The 17535-nt window shown below is 35.7% G+C and overlaps 1 protein-coding gene across 1 annotated transcript; it reads left to right on the top strand.

Annotated features, from left to right (window-relative positions):
• Nucleotides 1-16398: 16398 nt before the first annotated feature.
• Nucleotides 16399-17290, top strand: LOC145123596 (CASP-like protein 2B1). Its single transcript, XM_079058802.1, has 2 exons — nucleotides 16399-16662; nucleotides 16735-17290. The coding sequence occupies exons 1-2, from the start codon at nucleotides 16439-16441 to the stop codon at nucleotides 17126-17128; spliced, it is 618 nt and encodes a 205-aa protein (XP_078914928.1). The 5' UTR covers nucleotides 16399-16438; the 3' UTR covers nucleotides 17129-17290.
• The last annotated feature ends 245 nt before the right edge of the window (nucleotides 17291-17535 follow it).

Raw genomic sequence — 17535 nt, 5'->3', positions numbered from 1 at the left:
ACCAAATCCCAATAGAAGGGCCCAACACAAAGCCCAAGTGAAATTAAGGTTTTACATAAAATGACAATTAGGGTTAAGTGTTTCTCACTTAACCCATTAAGGACTTAATCCATTAAGTCCATTACTCTACTAGATAATTCATATGGTGTGATTGGGTGTAATTCACAATTCCATTCCAATGGCCCAAATGTGGGTCCCGATAAGTCCAAGGCCCATATATCCAAAAATTAGGGTTTCTAAACCCTAATTAGGGTTTCCAACCCATCATAGCCCAATAGGCCCAAAACCAAGTCCTTAAGCCCATTAGGGTTTCCTTAGGTCAATTAGGGTTTTGCTAGGCCCATTAGGGTTTCACTAGTCGGGCACCACCCACTACCACCTCGGGTAGTGGTGGTCAACAGCGGCTCACGGCGGTGGCCACCTCCTCATGGTGGTGGTTAGGGTTTCTAGTCCATTTTTGTCCAAACATCCAAAAAGTAACTACACTTAAACAAAAGCACACCGCCACCCAACACGGCGGTAGGTGGCGGCAGGAGGCGGCAGCCACCACCTCACGGTGGTGGTTAGAGTTTCTTTTCATTATTCCACTTTCTAACTATAATTACAAGGCAAAAACCCAAATCAACTCACACACACACTAATACAACACACACACACACAGCCACCTAGTGGTGGCCGGCGGTGGCGCATGGCGACAGCCACCATGGCTGGCGGACATGGTGGTTCCCTTACAACTACCGACCTACATAAAAACGCACACATACTCCAAACAAGAGGTCGCGCCCTAAGAAAATACACACCCACACAACCACCAAGCGGCGGCATAAGGCAGCTGGCGGTCGGTCCTTGCGGTTCACAGCCTCGCTGGCGGCTTGAAGCAACACGGCGGCAGAACGAAAGGAAGAATAAAAGAACGACGGCAGCGAACGGCGGCCACCTTTGCACTTACAGCCGGCGGCAGCGATATCCCCAACTGTAACGACGCCTCAACGATGGTTTTCAGCTTTGACGGCGATGGCGAGCGATGGCGTAGCGACGGGTAAGCAGCAGCCACGGCGAACACAGCACCCTCCGTCAGCAGTGAGACGACAACGACGGACTCACGGTGGTTTTATGGCTCCTATGCGGTGGCTGGTGGTCCGAGAACGAACGAACTCACTGATGGCGGCCGGAGGTTGAAGATGGAGAGGGTGGCGGCTGATAATCCCGCTAGGGTTAGGGTTTCGGGGGTTATATACCCGACGCCATCCAAACTCATCCCCATAATGACAACTATGGTCCCTCCTTCCAGAAATAATTTCGAAATAGCTCCCATAATTACCCATTACACCCCTGCTCCTCTAATTCCTTTCATTTTAAGTGCAACAGTTACCTAACAGCCCCTCCTCAACAAATCCTTTTCAAATTAGATCCAGAATTTACTCTTTAGCCCTCAGCATTCCAAATTCTTTCCAATTTAAGTCCAATGATCAAAGTTCAGCCATGTTAACATTTTTAGTCCCTCCTCCTCAAATTCTTTTCAACTTAAGTTCCAATAATTACCACGGAGCCCCTGTCTTCATAACTATTTACAACCTAAATCCAGATTTCACACTTTTAACCCCCAATCTCTAAAATTGTGACAATTAGCTCCTCGAGACCAACACCTCGCTATATAATTATTTATTTTAGGGCTACTATACGTTCATTAATTAATTTAATTATTTATTAAAAAAACGGGGTGTTACAATACTCAAATCTTATTTCAAGAGTGCTCATGAACGTTGCAGCAAACTTTTGCTATGTCTAAACGTTTATACAATCTACAATCCAATTCATGACAGTCTAAACTCATAGCCTACTTCCAAAGTACGATCGACTGTGAATTATTTGAATAATCCTATTATTCTGGAAGTCAAAAAATGCAAAATGAAACAATAGTAAACAATTGACACAAGATAGCAACTTTACTTATAAATAAAACTCCTTTATCCAATCATCAAATGTCAATTACATTTTACCTATTACAAGTTTCTAAATAACTATCTAATCACTAAAACTAATATCGTCCTTCAGACCAATGCTCCTTGCATGTTATAAGTGCTTAACCCTGCTCAGACCCTTTGTGAGGGGATCTGTTGGGTTCTCCTCTGACGATACCCTCTTTACTACAAGGAGTCCTTCTTCTACCCAATGTCTGATGAAGTGGTATTTTTTGTCGATGTGTCTGGATCTCCCATGATCCCTCGGTTCCTTAGTTAAGGTAACCGCTCCTTCGTTATCGCAGAGAATCTCCATAGTCTCCTTTATGGCTGGTACAACTCCAAGGTCTCCGATGAAGTTCTTCAACCATATCGCCTCCTTTGATGCTTCGCTCGCTACTATGTACTCTGATTCACACGTTGAATCAGCTACAGTCTCCTGCTTGGAACTTTTCCAAGTCACCGCTCCTCCATTTAGGGTAAATACCCAGCCCGACTGAGAGCGGAGTTATCTTTGTCAGTCTGAAAACTGGCGTCACTGTACCCTGTCACTCTCAAGTCTTCATTTCCACCAAGTACAATGACCCAGCCCTTCGTCCTTCGCAGATACTTAAGAATGTTCTTTACTGCTATCCAGTGAGCTCTACCAGGGTTCCCTTGATATCAGTTGGCCATGCTCAAAGCAAAAGCCCCATCAGGGTGAGTACACGTTATAGCATACATGATCGAGCCAACGATTGAAGCATATGGTACTCGACTCATCTCTGCTATCTCAACATCGGTACTCGGACTTTGATTCTTACTCAACTTGGTATTGCTTTGGATTGGTAACTCCCATTTCTTGGAGTTTTCCATGCTAAAATGTTTCAACACTTTATCCAAGTAAGTACTTTGACTATGTCCTATTAGCCTCTTGCTCCTATTTCTCAATATCCTTATCCCTAGAATATAGGCAGCTTCTCCTATGTCCTTCATAGCGAAACACTTCCCAAGCCAAGACTTAACATCCTGCAAGGTTGGAACGTCATTTCCTATGAATAGTATGTCATCCACATACAATACCAAGAAGCCGACTATAATCCCACTAGCTTTGACATATACGCAGGACTCATCCTCGCTTCTCGAAAAACCAAACTCTTTGACTTTCTCATCAAAACAAAGATTCCATCTGCGAGATGTTTGCTTCAATTCGTAGATAGATTTTTCAAGCTTGCATACTTTATTCGAGTACTTTGTATCCACAAAACCCTCTGGCTGATTCATGTAAACATCCTCAACTAACTTTCCATTAAGGAAAGCGGTTTTGACGTCCATCTGCCATATTTCATAATCATGAAACGTAGCTATGGCCAGCATAACCCTTATAGACTTGATCTTGGCCACTGGTGAGAAGGTCTCATCATAATCAACCCGAGGGGTTTAAGTAAAGCCCTTTGCAACCAATCGTGCCTTGAACGTATGCACTTTCCCATCCATGTCGTTCTTCTTCTTGAAGATCCACTTGCACCCAACCGTCTTACGACCTAGCACATTTTCAACCAAGTTCCAAACTTGATTATCATACATGGACTAAATCTCGCTGTCCATCGCCTCTTTCCACTTTGCAGACTCAGGGCCTGCCATGGATTCCTTGTAGTTGTTAGGTTCATCCATATTTATTAGTGTACTATCACTAATAAACTTATCACCCTCAGCAGTTATATGGAAACCATATAATAGGGGCGGGACACTAACTCTACTGGAACGTCTAAGAGGTAAGGACTCGTCAATTGGTTCAACAGGAGTTTCCTCCTCGGGTTGAGCGCTAGTGTTTGAGGTTCCTTCATCACTTGATTCTTGAAGCTCTTCAAGGTCAATTTGCCTCCCACTGTCCTCTTGGCATATGAGTTCTCTTTCTCGGAAAACCCCTCTCCTCACAACGAAGACAACATTGTCACTCGGTCTATAAAAGAGATATCCAAAGGACTTCTGCGGGTAGCCGATGAAAATACATAGCTCACTACGAGGTTCAAGCTTGCCGTGAGTCTCTCATCTTACGAAAGCCTCGCAACCCCAAACCTTGATATGTGCCAACGAGGGAACCTTCCCTGTCCACATCTCGTGAAGTGTTTTAGCAACCTTCTTAGTTAGGACTAGATTAAGGATATGGGCGGCAGTCTCTAAGGCATACCCCCAAAATGAGATAGGTAACAAAGCTCGACTCATCATGGAACGAACCATGTCCAACAAGGTTCGATTTCGCCTCTCCGCCACACCATTCAGTTGCGGTGTCCTAGGCAGCATCAATTGTGAAACAATTCCACATTCCTTAAGATAGTCATGAAACTCGATACTAAGATACTTACCACCTCGATTGGATCAGAGCATCTTTATATTCCTGCCCAATTGATTCTCCACTTCTTGCTTAAACTCTTTGAACTTTTCAAAAGTTTCTGATTTATGCTTGATTAAGTAGATATACCCATATCTGCTATAATCATCGGTAAAAGTCACATAGAAGTGGTTTGCATCCTTTGTGGTGGATCTAAAGGGCCCACACACATCGGTGTGTATGAGATCCAGTAATCCCTCACCCCTTTCACAGGTGCCAGTGAAGGGTGACTTAGTCATCTTTCCAAGTAAACAAGACTCGCACGTGTCATCGGACCTAAGGTCAAATGACTCCAACACTCCATCCTTTTGGAGTTGGGCTATGCGCTTCTTGTTAACATGTCCAAGACGACAATGCCACAAGCATGCCTTGTCCAAACCATTGGACGAATCAATATTCAATACATTATTTCCTAAGTTGTCTACAACCATCACAGTTTCATATATACCATTACAAGGCAATGCTTCAAAATAGAAAGTACCATTATAGAAAGCATTAATAGAACCAATTTCATTATTAAACGAAAATCTAAAACCTTGTTTATACAAACCATGAAATGAAATAATATTCCTTGCCATTTCTGACGAGTAGCAACAATTATTCAACTCTAAACCTAACCCACTACTAAGCAATAAAGAATAAACTTCAATCTTGGTGACAGGCAACGCTTTCCTATTCCTCATGATCAAGTTCATCTTCCCGTGCTCCACTTCTTCTTAGACCCTGCAAATCAGAACAAATGTGAAAACCACATCCTGTATCAAGGACCCAAGAAATAGCATGTGATGAGTTATTAGATTGAATAGTGTAAATACCTGCGAAGGTGGTATTTATCTTCCCATCCTTGATATCTTGCAGATACTTCGGGCAGCTTCGTTTCCAATGCCCCTTTTCATGACAGTTGAAGCACTCTGCATCTTTTGGATTAGACGAGGGAGCAGCAAAACCACCTTTGGTTCCACTTGAAGAAGAACCATCATGAGACTTTCCCTTGTGGCTCTTAGAAGGAGCTTTCCTTTTCTTTCCCTTGCCCAATAGCCAAGACAGGAGCATCAGCAGTAGGAGTTGATGCGACAACTTTGCCTTTCAATCCGGTTTTAGCAGTTCTTAACAACCCTTGAAGTTTGCTCAAGGTCACTTCCTCCTTGTTCATATGATAAGTCATATTGAAATGATCATAACAAGAAGGCAAAGAGTGGAGAATGATATCAATCGCCAACTCTTCGTCAAAACTAACATTCAGCTAGAGCAAACGATCCACATACCTTTGCATTCTTTGCAAGTGGGTCGTGATGGACTCTCCATCCTTCATTTTAGTCGTGATTAACAAGGCAACTATCTCGTACCTCTCTTGACGTGCACTTTGATGGTTATTTCCATCAAATCTTGGTGCATGTCATAAGGCCAATAGTCCTCGTAGAACTTTTGAAGCTCGGGAGTCATAGTGGCTACCATAATGCACGACACCTTTGTCTCTTCTTTGCATCGAGCCCTATGCTCGGTGATTTCTTCGGGAGTAGCAGTAATTTCGTTTATCTCGACGAGTTCCTTTTCGAGAATGTCTTCCTTGTCTTCATACCTTAGGGCCATGCGGATGTTGTGAATCCAATCGTTAAAGTTGGATCCATCAAATGTGACCCTTCCAAAAATGCCCAAAAGAGAAAGTGGGTTCGAGGAGTTGGTGTTGGAGGAGTTCGAGCCTGACATCTGAAAAAGAAAAGAGACAAATTTTAGATTAGATAAGAATCCTTAATATGATACCCAAATGAATTATTAAGGCTAGGACCCAACACAATATTCTACAATTCGGAAGAGGGATGTCGTAATCCAATTGAAAATATTTGAAGGTAGGTAAATGACGATTTACCAATTTCCACCATGAAAAACGAAAAAGAACATTAGGTTTTAAATGAATTGAAATTCCTAGATCTTTTGAGATTCATTGAACTTTTCAATGTCATGTTTAAATCTCGATTATGCCCTTCAAGTTTGTGACTGAGATACCGAGGATCACAAACAAGGTGTAAATAACCATGCAAATGTGGTCGGTACTCTCGATGTCATTTATTACCTAATCAATGTGTCGGTTAACCACACACGCTCCATTGATCTATAATAAACATCGAGCTACCCTTTTCCACCCTTGTTAGTCCAAATTAGTGTGTCGGTTAACCACACACGCTCCACTAACGACTTGGCAAGGTGCAAAGTTGCAATTTCATGGAATAGCATCATTCTCACATTTTACCTAAAGTAACTAAGATTGGGAATTTGTAAAAACATTTAGTTACTTTATAATAATCATTATACTTATTAATGAGGAATTATTTGTCCTATCCTACCCGTTCGGCTAACAACCCTCCACCAATCAAGAAAGCGGTAGGTGAGAGTGGACACACATTCAACCGTCATTTTATAGGCAAATTCCTTATACCCCCCTTATAGATCGGCTTCGTGAATGAGGCCTACTAACGGTAAGACTGACTCATCTTATACATATATATAAGTATTAAGCTTTTAATATTATAATAGTATAAGGGTTGTATTTTAAACATTTAAAAAACTAGGGTTTAGAATTTAATATTTCAAAATTAAAAACTTTTTAATCAAATTTTAAATTCCAAAACTTGAAGGCAAGTAATAAAAATTTTCAAAACTTTCTAGATCAAATTTAAAACAAATTAAATAATCATATAATTTAACATTATCTAAATTTGACCTAATCGAATTTTATTTGGCAAGATAAAAAAACAATTCAAAATTTATAAATAATTAATTTATCATATAATCTAGTAACTACCTTAAATTTTGACCATTATCTTCCAATTAGATTAGGATATCCATTACCATATCAAAAAATCGAATTTTTAATTGGGAAAATAACTTATGGTAATTATCCAAACCTAATTTAAGCCAAAATCCCGAAAATATGTTCTCTGACTCGCCACCACGTCGTGGCAAGAAATGCCACGTCGTGGTCATCAGGCAAATCCAAAATCGAAAATCCTTTTACTTTGAACAATTCATTAATGCATCAAATATAACAGAAAAAACACCCTAGTCTCTGATACCACTGATGGGTTATGAGCACCACATCATTCCTATGGTGTACATGCAACCCTAATGCTTTGGATCTAGGTTTTTCTCAAGTTATACATGCAATACTAATCATCCAAAGCATAAACCCTAACTAACATACAATTTTCGAAATTAACAACTAATACAAAGTTAGATGAATACCTTTTGATTGTATCTTGATTAATCTTGACCTTCAAGAGCTTAGTGCCTCAAATGTTGCACCTCTAGTGAGTCACAAACACCAACACCAAGTTTGAAGAATATGAAAGAGATGAGAGACTCGAAAAATCGGCTAGTACTCCTTCTTAGGGTTCAAGTGGCCGATTTAGGGATCCAGGGGGTTCCTTATATAGTTGAGCTGCTAGGGTTTCAGGTAAAACCCTAATCTGGTTGCTTAATCCTCAAGCACCCCACAAGATCCTTCTAGAAGGCCCCTATGGACGAAATCTATGTGGACTACACAAAGGATTTCATACATCCCTTCTTTAGGGATCCTTAAGCCCAACTTTCAATTATTATATAACTACAATATCGGTCCCCTTAATTCAATTAGTCTCTTTTGATCGCCAAAATAATTCCAAATTAATTTCTGATCAATACTAATTAAATAATATGATTTTTCAATTAATATATTATTCTTATAATATATTAATAAATCACAATTAACCTCTTTCTCTATAATTCATCCTATCAAATTGTCCTGGTGAAGGCAACCTAAAATGACCATGTTACTATTGGGTCAAGTACATATCAGTTATAGTTATGGGCTTAGACACCTAATCCAACAAGTTGTACCTGTTCTTTAGGTAGAGTAGATGATGTGCTATTTTCATGTATCGTGTGGGTGTTTAGAAGGTTATATATAGCCTTTCTCTAATATGAATAAAGTAGAGTTTTGTTGTCTTTTCTTTTTCATATTGTGCAGAGTACATTTTTTCTTCTTCCTGTCATCACATTCCAGTAATAAACAAATACAAGTTGTCATTTTGGTTCTTGTAATCCTACATTTGATGTACAAATCAGGTTTATTTTTTATGTATTGTTCTTAAAGATCTTATGTGTGTTATGCACACAATGGGTTTGATAAAATACTCCACCTCTTGTTCTCTTCTCTGATATGTTATCTGGTAGAAAATTTTATAGATAAAAGTTCTAGAAACAATGTGCACACTAGGTATTTGATGAAATGCCTCAATGAAAATATTATATATGTTAAGTTGTGAATTAGTGTCATAACTAGTCTTTTAAACTGAAAAGTTAATGTTTTAATCTCTCATTTCTTGTTTACTTTTGTTAATCATAGTTTTTTCTATTATTAAGTTGTGAATCCATGTTTGTTTTCTTATTTGTTATAATATTTGAATCAAATTATTATTCACATTTATGTTTAATGGTTTTTATGTTGTGAATTAAAGTTATGACATGCAAATACCCTAATTTTACCTCTCCGGAACACCAATCCACAATGCCCCGTACATTTTGGAGTACAATATGGAATACACCTTTCAGGGAACGTACGCGTGTCAAACTTCGGACCCGGTACCTACCAACCACAGGCACCAACTCCGGAATGAACATAAATACTCCGGAATGGGGTATTTTGGAGTACATGGGCCTGAATACACTTTTCCAGTCTGGAACGTACCGGTGGCGAGTCTAGAATAGAAAACCACATAGTTCACTAATTTTTCTATATACACTTTATGTACAAATTCAAAAAAATTTATAGGTAAGGTGGGTCCTAAATTTTTTTAAGGTAGGTCCTAAAAATTTTCTATAGTAATTTTGGATAAATTAAAAAATTAGGTGGGTCCTAGGACTCACCTTCCTTATACCTAGTCTCACCACTGAACGTACGGGTGTCTGATTTTGAACCTGATACCTACCAACCACCACAAACTCCGGAATGAACATACCTACTCCGGAATATGATATTCCAAAATAAATGGTTATTATACAAAATTTATAAAAAATTGGTAATTGTTATCAAATTATTCATGGGTCGGATTACTCATTTTCCCGTTAATAAAACTGGTTTAAATACATTGAGTTCTTTATGTTATTTATAGGTTGATAATTGTGTAGTTTGGATTTAAATCCATATTTGGTTGGACGTTTCTATCCAACTCTCGAATGTTTTAGAATACGGATGAAAACTCATGTTTTTTGTCGGACATGAAGCAATAATAAGGAATAAATGCATCAAAGATTATATTTATTTATTTATACTTTATTGTTTTAGATAGAAGTGAGATGTCTCTCGAGTAGCTAAGCCGACTTGTGTGATTAGTTAATGCATGCATGCATGCACACAATCCAACCTAACCCATTCGGCCATTCCTATCTTATGTCTCTCGTCTAAATCTTTAATCAATTCTTCCAGAGCCGTCCATATAATATGTCAGCTCCCTCAATAATTTATTAAATAAAATATACATATAATTAGTATAATGTTATCAAATGGCTTCTAGTTTAGCGGTATTCGATGTTGTCCTCCCTCCTTAAGGTCGAGGGTTCAAGTCCCGTTGTGCACATAGATAGAATAATTTAAGAGTAGTTTAGTATTTGTCGTTTCAAAAAAAATAGTATCTAACAAAGCCTATTGCGAATATAAGGGATGACGATGGGTCAAGTCATTTTCGGATTGATTAGTTTAATTGAATGGATTAAAAACATCAACCCAAAACAATATATTTAATAAACAAGTTGATCCCAAATTGACCCATTTAAATTTTCAAAAAAAAAACCTTAAATATCCAGTAAAATTACGTAGAATCTAAAAATTCTAATGATTGTTCAAGTTTGAAAATAATACAAACACAAATCAAGTATTTACAAAACATTATATATGTTTAATTTCTGATTTTATGCAACTCAATTTTCATTTTCACCAACTCTACTTCTACCTACGCTCCTCTAGTTGGGATTCCGTTTCTGCTATAAAACATGTATAATTAATGTTAATTATTATTTATTAATATAGTGAATACATGCTCGTATACTATTAATTATAGTTCAAACTTATAAATAAGATGTAAGAAGTTAAAGCTAACATTTTTCAAATACCTAATCTCATGGACAAATAATAAGAATGGCAAAATGTCCTCATGGGCTGTTTGGTTTATAGAATTTTTTTTTAATGAATGGAATTTAACATAATTGATATTTGAAAAAATTTAGATCCCACACGTTTGGTTGAGAATAACGAAATGAAATTTGAAATGTTAATAAAATCAAATGACGCAATTACCCTTTATTAGCTTTTATAAATTATTATTTGTCACAAATATATATATATATATATATATATATATATATATATATATATATATATATATATAGGGCTAGGTTAATGTGTTTTTTATATTTGTTGTGTGCTAAATGCACCAATAAAAATTTAGTAAAATTAAATAATTATTTAATTAAATAAAGATAGATATTAAATGATTTCAAAATTATATGTATATTAAATAATATCCATAATTATAATTCTCTTTTTATGAAAACTAATTAAATTCGTCATTAATGTCAGCAATAACATTCTTTCAGAATCAATTCATATCTAAGTTTTATGTATGGGTTCGTTTTTTGTTTCACTACTCACTCACTTAAAATACAATAAAGTTGCATAGAATATGAAGAACAAGAATGTATTCTACTAGAATACACTCTCAATCTTCTACATACGAATTCATTCTGAAAGAATATTATTGTTGATATTAATGACAAATTTAATTAGTTTCCATAAAAAAGAATTATAAGTATGGATATCATTTAATATACATATAATTTTTACTAAATTTTTATTGGTGCATTCTAGCACACAATAGATGTGAGAAACATTTGAACCTACCTCTCTCTCTCTCTCTCTCTCTCTCTCTCTCTCTATATATATATATATATATATATATATATATATATATATATATATATATATATATATATATATATATATATATATATATATATATATATATATATATAAGGCTAGGTTATAGTGTGGATGACAAGTATTGTGTGGATGTAAGAATGAATGTGGACCAAAAGTTTAAAATACATATTTTTATAGAATACATATTCTGATTGAATGAACATTTTGAAGAATAACAAATTTTTGAACAATGAGTTGAATAACAACATTCTTAAAGAACAATCATCTATTATTAATATTATTGAAGAATCTAATATCCAAAAATAAACAAAAAAAAAACAATTTTTACTGTCACATTCTATAAAAATACAATGTCATTTTTTGAATTTTTGCCACGTTCTATAAGAATACATGCTTTATAGTAAGTCACTCTTGAAAAAATCTTCATTCTATAAGAATACAATGTCATTCATGAAAGAATCTTCATTCTCATTCTTCCTAGAAGTGAATTTATTTCCTTTGACTTTAGATCTTCAACTAACCAGTAAACAAAGACATGTATTAAAAAATAGAAATAAGCATGAGAATAAGATTATACAAATAACATGACTATTGTATTATGATGTGCTTAAAACCAAATTTGTTCAAGCAAAAGGAAGCACACTACAGTCTTTGCTAGCATTATCAATTAAATTAGGTCTAGTTCCATTTGAAATATAAAACCATGATTTGAAGTTATATAACGATGAATATGGCTTTCCATATTCAAAAAGTCTAATGGGTGAGATTTGAGGACTATTTTACCCTTTTGTCTGTAATTGTGGTTTGCAACTATGTTCTGATTGAACAAGGTGAATGGAGAAGAGCTTCAACACTACATAATTTCAACATACCTTTGAATCTGTAAGGGCTCAAGCTCGATCAACTCAAATAAATCTCTATAAAACCAAGATATTTGAAAATTAAAGAGACAGAAAAAGACTAAATCACATACATTAAACGTAGGATTAAAAAAATAGAGAAATGCTTGTAGAGTTTAAGTAGAGAATAAGGGACCAACCTTGTTTGTAGATATTTTGAGTTGACTATCACTATAGAATTCTCATCTGTGAAGACTGAATCAACCCTTCGAAACTTAGGACTAAAAAAAAGAAATAGAGAAATGCTTGCATCAATTTTATATCCTACAAACTCATATTCCAAATCGATTAGAGAATATCACTTACAAAAGTCAATTTCAAATAATAAACAGATGTCACGGATGAGAAGAAAAGCAATAAAATCGATTTCAAAAAATCAAATTTTGAGAAGAAAGAAATTGATTTCAGAGATGGAGAAAATCAATTTCTGAAAGTAAAATCATTTTTTGAGAAGAAAGAAAATCGATTTCATCGACACTAGCGGAGGAACTCACGATATTGATGGAGGCTGAAGCACTGTTGGAGACACACGTCGATTGAACGAGCCCTGGAGGGTTGGTTCCCGATTCTGATTTTCGATTTTGAAGTCGTTCCCTACGACGATCTTGTCATGTTCGAACGCATGTCGATTGAAAGAGCCCTGGAGGGTTGGTTCCCGATTCCGATTTTTGATTTTAAATTTGTTCCCTTCGACGATCTTGACATCTTCGATGAAAACGGGAGGGATACAATTTTGTGGGTGTAGATGAAAGAGGCAATAGGGTTTTAAATAAAGTAATTTGCCTAAATTAAAGGGTAGATGATTTAATTAATTATTTATTAAAATTAAATAATATTTGGCCCATATTAATCCCTACATCCACACAATATTTGTTAATCCACATTTGAACCCACCTATATATATATATATATATATATATATATATATATATATATATATATATATATATATATATATATATATAAGGGAGGAAGGATGCCCCGGCGGAATTAGGGGAAATGCTAGAGAAGTCCCGATCATGCTTTCTATGAAAATTATTGATGTCACATGTTTTTTCCCTAGAGATATATTTGATTCTCAATCAACAAGAGAAGACGGTTAATCGAGAAATGAGGGGAAGACAGATGCAATGGTCGAGAACAAAGCAAGTGTAGGGGAAGGATTAGAGGACGATGGCAGTAGACGTTATAGCTTCGAAAATGTCATCATACATTTTAACTGTGAGTGGGAAATTTGGGCCTTCAGGAAACGGGTTTATATCCAAACAAACATGGTATCTTCTTCTTCACAATGCCAGACACCAAACTTAGATGAACTCATTGTCAAGTTTTTACTTTGGTAATGTATTGTGTTTACATGGTATGGTACCTCCATATTAATAGTGTGAGGTTGTAATAAAATATAGTGTGTCCAGAATATGTCCGGGACGAGGTGTTCGGAATGGTTTGTCTGAAATATGTCTCCGTAATTTATGTCTGTGAATGTGTCCATGAGTCCGGAATGACAGGAATCTATGACATAAATGATGGCTTTGAATTGACATATAATTCAGAATGACGTCCGGAATCAGTCCGGAATGACATTCGGAATTAGTTCGGAATGACATATAATCTATGACATAAATGACGTCCGGAATCAGTCCGGAATGACATATAATTCAGAATGGACCTCTATAAATAAGAGATTGAAATACAAGAGCTTTTTATGACTCCGAAATGGAAGTTAATCAACCCCAACCATGGACTACACAAGAAGATATCGCGTTCGTTCAGGCTTGGATAACCATTAAGGATGATATGGTTGTCATCGGTCTACCACACATCCAAAAGTTACAAAACAGAGTTGGAAGATGACGTGATGATGTTGGGGTAACTATAAAGGTTGGTCCGCCGAATGTTGTGTAAGGTAGTGTTTGTTTTTTGTCTGCAGATCTGCGTGGCCTCTTCTGTGTGCGCCGCGCAGACCACGCGCAGACATTAGCCTTCACAGACTGTTTGTTTTTCTGAAGACTGCAGACCTAAAAATGTCTGCACGCCCTCTTCTTGGCGCAGATGTGGACCAGAGTCTTCTAACATCTTCAGACATCTTCTAGCCTAAAAAAACATATATATCTTTGTTTTTTTTAAGTTTTTTTTTAATTTATATTTTTTTCCAACTTTATTAATGATAAACAATTTGAAAAAAAAAATTACAAAACTTAAAAAAAAACGTTCAATGATACAAACATGATATTTTTGACAAATTTATAAATAAAGATTTATTACAATAATAGTCGTTGAAATTGTTTATATAAATATGAAAAAAAAATTTAAAATATATTCTTATATTTTTTTGCCAAATTTTGTAAAACATTATTTAATATAGTATCGTCAATTTCTCGAGAAAATATTTATGGTACGTTTTTAATGGATTTAATTGAAAAAATCGAAGTTTATTTCCATCAATTTATGTATCAAATTTTTTTATCACTAATTATAATGTTTAGTTATAACTTTGCAACCAAAGTTGTTGGTTTTTATCAAATATATACGTTAATTTATATCATTTTTATTTTTATTTTTTATACAATAATACATAAAAGTTGATCTAGGTTCGTTAATTATTTATAACAAAGTCATAAAAATATTAAAAAAATCACTTTGAAGTTAAAAAAAATCAGTTTATATAGATTTCAGTTTATTTTAGTAGCCTGCAGATGTTAAAAAAAAACAAACAATCTTCTTTTTTCAGACTGCGGACGTTTGGTCTACCTCTTCTACTGCAAAGGTCTACAGATGTGGTCCGCAGACTGCAGACATTTTGCCTCAGAAAAAACAAACAGCACCTAAGTAAATAGGAGGTTGGTAAAGCTTTCTTTGTGGTAAATGAAACTCATCTTGAAGTGGTTATAATAGATAATTACGGATGATCGGAAGTAACTAACAACATGGGATACCATTTATATATAAGACAGAAAATGTTGTTTTTTGGAGTCCGGAATGTGTGTCCGTGATTCCGTAATGCTGACTACCATACTCCAAAATTGACTTTATCAGTCCGAAATATACCGAGACATATTCCGGAATAGATGCTCTGTAATAAATAGTGTTGCTCCGGAATGCTATATTCTAGACATTGTGGTCTAAATTTTGAAAAAAAATTACTAACTTAATTATTATTATTAAAGTAATCATTTTTATATGGGTTAAATTACTAGATTTCCCCACAATATACGGCATTCCCACTAGTCATACTTATATTCAAACCAAGAATAAATTAATAATTCCGGAATCTCATTATTTATTTTTTGTTTCCATAGGAAAGATCGACAGAATTCTTCCTCTTATCTAAGCCCTCTCTATTTTCTCTTGGGCCAAGGACCTCTACCTCTAAAAAAACATATTTAACTTTACTTAAATGTTGTAACTACTGCCCATGCATATGTGTCAGAATTTATTACTCCAAAATGAGGTAAGCTTCCATTAAATCCACTTCTTCTCGGCCCAATCAAACGTTCTCCATTTTTATTTTTATTTTATCTTTAATACAAATCATTTTAATTGAAGTTTATGGATTCATTCAAGCCTTAAGATCTTTTATTATTTGATTATTTCTTACCAGTTTGCAAAAACTTGGTTACGGGTTACATAAATATTCTCAGAATAAATATGGATATAAGTCATATGACCAGAGATAACAATACATTCATTATACTTTTCGAAAAATAATAGGAAGTTACGTGACATGTAAAATCTTGTAAAGAGTAGAAAATGACGCAATATTGACGTATGTACTGTTTTTAAAGTGCACGTTCCATGTGGAAATCTACATCACCATTGCCATTCTCATGTAAATTTTGTTACTAAAGATCCAAGATTCGTTTTCTATATTTAGTAAAATTACAGGAATTTGTGTTTTAAAAATCTATAACTTGTCCCAAACCACACACTTGAGCGTTTTATTTCTTTAGATAACGAGGGTGTTTGGTATTTACATTTGTACAAATATTTTTATTTTCACACAAAAACATATTATTGTTGGTTTAATGTCATAACTCATGATGATGCAAATGATGAAAAAGGGACATGTAACAGACACGTGTAATAAAGTAAAAAAAAGATATTTAAATATTTATTATATAAATATCGGAAAATGGTAGTAGGTGGGTTGTCTATTTAAGTGATCCCACTTTTGGGTGGTTTAATTATCGTTTTGGGTGTCAACCTCCATTTAGCACTCACTACCCTTGAAAAGAAAATGAGTTACTTGGGTGTCGGAGTAAGTCCGGGGAATGTTCCGGTGTACCACGGCAGCGATTTGAAGGTAGTTGACCGGCGGGTAAGGGTGGCGGAGTTAATATTGAGAAGTGTGATTTGCGGTTTGGCTCTTGTCGCAGCTGTTCTTGTGGCTACCGATACTCAGGTGAAAGAAATCTTCACCGTTCGAAAGGAAGCCAAATTCACAGACATGAAATCTCTGGAGTAAGTCAGTCATTTTCTTCTTGATCGAGTTTAATTTTTTATAAGTTAAAAAAAGAAAGAGATTGAATGCAGGTTTTTGGTGGTGGCGAATGGGATAGCGGCGGCGTACTCGTTGATACACATAGTGAGGTGTGTGGTGGGAATGATAAGAGGAAGTGTGGTGTTGAACAAGGCGTTGGCGTGGGTAATCTTCTCCGGTGATCAGGTGATGGCGTACATGACGGTGGCGGCAGTAGGGGCGGCGGCACAATCGGCGGCGTTTGCAAAACTTGGAGAGGCGGAGCTTCAGTGGATGAAGATATGTGATATGTATGATAAATTTTGTAACCAGGTTGGTGAAGGGATTGGGAGTTCGGTGATTGTTTGTGTGAGTATGGTGATGGTTTCTGGTTTATCGGCGTTTAGTTTGTTTCGGTTGTATGGTGGTGGGAATAAAAGAGGAAGGAAGACAAGCGCAGCATGGTGAAGTGAAAAAAAATAGTGTGGGGTCACTAATTAGAATAAGCATTTTCATTTTGTGTTCATGATGGTTTTATACGCCTGCCTTAGGAAGTGTGATAGGAAGAAAGTTTGCAACTTTTTTGTGTTTCTATTGTTAAATAATAACATAATAGAGGATTTACTGTAATTTGGCAAGTGATTCAAATACAAACCAATAGTCTACGGTGTGTATTGGTTTAAATTCAAATCCTTCAAAATCCATAAAAGTCACTCGAACCAAATGTCAAGTTTGTCATGCTCACGTAGAGGCCACCAATGATTTGTCATACTGGTTCAGATTTTTGGCATTTTGCCACACTTGTCATGCTAATTTTTTTTAACTAATTAATATAAAAAATAAACATTTCAAACATAATATTTTTTTAAAAACTA

The sequence above is a fragment of the Lactuca virosa genome, chromosome 7 (assembly GCF_052849685.1).
Source record: "Lactuca virosa cultivar CGN04683 chromosome 7, Lactuca_virosa_CGN04683_v6, whole genome shotgun sequence".
Taxonomy (NCBI): Eukaryota; Viridiplantae; Streptophyta; class Magnoliopsida; order Asterales; family Asteraceae; genus Lactuca; species Lactuca virosa.
Note: the sequence above shows the minus strand (reverse complement) of the source record. Positions and strands in the feature narration are given on the sequence as shown.

Bases quoted from the DNA above. Each gene is read 5' to 3' on its own strand.
- LOC145123596 (XM_079058802.1), top strand. From the start codon at position 16,439: ATGAGTTACTTGGGTGTCGGAGTAAGTCCGGGGAATGTTCCGGTGTAC. The intron at 16,663-16,734 runs GTAAGTCAGTCA...GATTGAATGCAG, and splicing joins ACAGACATGAAATCTCTGGA to GTTTTTGGTGGTGGCGAATG.